The 2,209-nt window shown below is 29.0% G+C and overlaps 1 protein-coding gene across 1 annotated transcript in view; it reads left to right on the top strand.

Annotated features, from left to right (window-relative positions):
• LOC111083596 overlaps positions 1-1,183 on the top strand; it is a gene marked incomplete at its 3' end in the record, with an annotated part of 8,276 nt that extends 7,093 nt beyond the window's left edge. Inside the window, exon 3 of the mRNA XM_022380212.1 lies at positions 1,151-1,183. Coding sequence (XP_022235920.1) covers positions 1,151-1,183 — 33 coding nt within the window. The remainder of the gene's footprint in view (positions 1-1,150) is intronic.
• Positions 1,184-2,209: the final 1,026 nt, after the last annotated feature.

The raw sequence follows: 2,209 nt of genomic DNA, 5'->3' as shown, positions 1-2,209 counted from the left end.
CTCCGACAAACACGTATTGGCAATGCAAGTCTTGCTATATTTCATTCCAACAATAAAACTAGTCGACGAATATCTTCGAAAATTCATAAATACTTTGACAAATGTAGGTAGTTTAAGAAACATAAAGCCTATTACTTTTAATAAATTTCTTTGCATTATGATCTTTAATATCTTGGAAAATTACATTAGAAAATCGTATTTATAAGAAATGATTACAATATTTATATTTGCTACAGATTTGAACTTATTACTTTTAATGTTTTAGTATATTATTTTGAAATCCCCCAAAAATTGTATCTTCCAGAAAATGCAAATTTTATCTATTTTTAATTTTTTTAATAATCATGTATACTTCTTATGGTTTCAAGTAATATACAGACCCATAAATAACATTTGTAAATAAACCTAAACAATAAATGAGTATTTTTATTTTTAACTAGGATTTCATGTTTATATATTATGTACATAAAAACATTTCTGATAGAGAACTTATCTTTTAATGGATTTCTGATTTTATTTTTATAAGTAGTAGCATAACATTCAATTATTTGTACAAAATTGTATTCTTTAATGAAGTTTAAAGAGGAATTTAATGAAAAAATTCCTAAAATACGTTTTAGACTGTAACTAAGTGCCCTCTAAGAAGAAATGTTTTTTTCAAAAATGTTTTAAAAATGTTTCCTTCCACTTCAGCACTGGTCCTGCCATCTATGATTGGTATCTAAACCTTTTTTTAGTCTGTTCTTTTTATAAAACAGCGTCTTGGCATGTTAAACCTCAGTTGTAAAACTTTTAGCCAATCCTAGTCGAAAGTGTCAATTTCAGTACCAATTATTCCAATTGCTGTATCTCCCATTTGACAAATCATAGGATGATAAGGAAAGCACGTGATGCATTGTTCTCTGGATTTTACAATATGAATGTGGGTGGTGCTTATTATAGTAACTGCCATTTTATGTAGAGTTTGTATTTAGTACTGGCCAATAGGGCTTTTCTGTAAGCGTAAGAAAAGTTGCTTCTGGAAAAAACTGCATGGTTTATACGTGATTTTTATTTTTCTTATATAGTAGCTTAAGTCATGCTGCATGGTATATCTGTTTATATTAATCATTATATTGAAAAATTAACTCAAAATAGATATATTTTTTAGGAAAGAAGTTGATCCACGATTGTTAGGGTTAAGAGTTACCGAGTGGCGAGTGCAAAGTCTTTACATGAATTAGACTTAGGACTTTGAACTGAAAGAGTTTGTGATTTTTTATATTCTTTTGAATTTAGATTTGTAGTTTTAATCTCAATAATTTAACATAATTTTATATTTATTTCATAATAATAATAATATGATTCAGTATTTAGAATGAAAAACTTGTGTGATTTATATGTAATACTATTAGTACCACAAAAGAATTTTATATTTTTCCTTCTTACAATCTTTGCTTTGTAGTAAGACCCACACTTCTGTTGTTATTACGTTAGAATTAAAACAGTCTAACTGATATATATATATATATATATGTAGTTTATTCTGATATTTTGCAAATGGTTCAAACTCAGTAGTGACAACAATAAAACCCATATGTTGGTTGTGAAACAGACTAAATACTAAATAATACAGGGAAGCTATGACATTCTCACAGTTGGGTTCTCAATACATTGAAGTTTCGCATTCCAACATAAATCTTGCCTGTAATGATAGGAATGTGATCAGGACTAATCTTTTAAGTGCTGTAATTTTCTTTGTAATTTATGGTGTCTGTATTGTTTGGTAATCTCTTCTAACAGGATGTATCAAGTAACAAGGGGTCAGGCTCAGGTGGTGTTTATTGAAACCACCTGTACTATAAACTGTTACATACATTTGTTAGTAGTGGCAGTTAGTTTTGTCTCTATTCTGAAACAACATACATAGACATATGTTGAAATAAACTTGTTTGAAAGTTTAAAGAAATGATATTCAAGTACCGAAAAGCTTTCTTACTATCATATCTACAGTAACGTTCAAATGCGCGCACGCTCGGTTGAACGAGAGTGACCACCAAAAAGGTTGAAATAGTTTACGGACAACGTACATAGTTCATGCTGCTGACCCCACGGTTTATTCGGCACAATAAACACAACAGTACGACTGCAATGAAACATAAATTTGAAATAAAAATATATTTATGAAACAAAATTTTTTTTCAATTCACAAATGATTTTGCCCTCACAC

The sequence above is a fragment of the Limulus polyphemus genome, unplaced genomic scaffold, assembly GCF_000517525.1.
Source record: "Limulus polyphemus unplaced genomic scaffold, Limulus_polyphemus-2.1.2 Scaffold10233, whole genome shotgun sequence".
NCBI classification, from domain to species: Eukaryota; Metazoa; Arthropoda; class Merostomata; order Xiphosura; family Limulidae; genus Limulus; species Limulus polyphemus.
Note: the sequence above shows the minus strand (reverse complement) of the source record. Positions and strands in the feature narration are given on the sequence as shown.